At 44.6% G+C, this 271-nt stretch overlaps 1 protein-coding gene across 1 annotated transcript in view; it reads left to right on the top strand.

The window, feature by feature from the left end:
- ahnak (AHNAK nucleoprotein) overlaps window positions 1-271 on the top strand; it is a 52,824-nt gene that overhangs the window by 17,736 nt on the left and 34,817 nt on the right. Inside the window, 1 exon segment of the mRNA XM_032528644.1 lies at window positions 4-186. Coding sequence (XP_032384535.1) covers window positions 4-186 — 183 coding nt within the window.

Raw genomic sequence — 271 nt, 5'->3', positions numbered from 1 at the left:
AAGCCCCTGAGTTGGATATCAAAGGATCAGAGTTGGACACTAAGAGTCCAAGTGGCAAAATCAAAGGACCCAAGTTCAATCTGCCAAACATTTCAGGACCGAACCTTTCAATGCCAGATGTGAATTTTGGCCTGAAAGGGCCCAGAATCAAGGGGGATGTCGATGTGTCAGTTCCAAAGATTGAGGGTGACATGAAAGCTCCCAAGGTTGATATCGAAGGACCTAATGTTGACATTGAGGGACACAAAGGAGGATTCAAAATGCCTAAAAT

This window comes from Etheostoma spectabile, chromosome 10, assembly GCF_008692095.1.
Source record: "Etheostoma spectabile isolate EspeVRDwgs_2016 chromosome 10, UIUC_Espe_1.0, whole genome shotgun sequence".
Classification (NCBI taxonomy): Eukaryota; Metazoa; Chordata; class Actinopteri; order Perciformes; family Percidae; genus Etheostoma; species Etheostoma spectabile.
The sequence above is the reverse complement of the archived record's forward strand: the minus strand, read 5'-3'. Positions and strand labels throughout refer to the sequence as shown.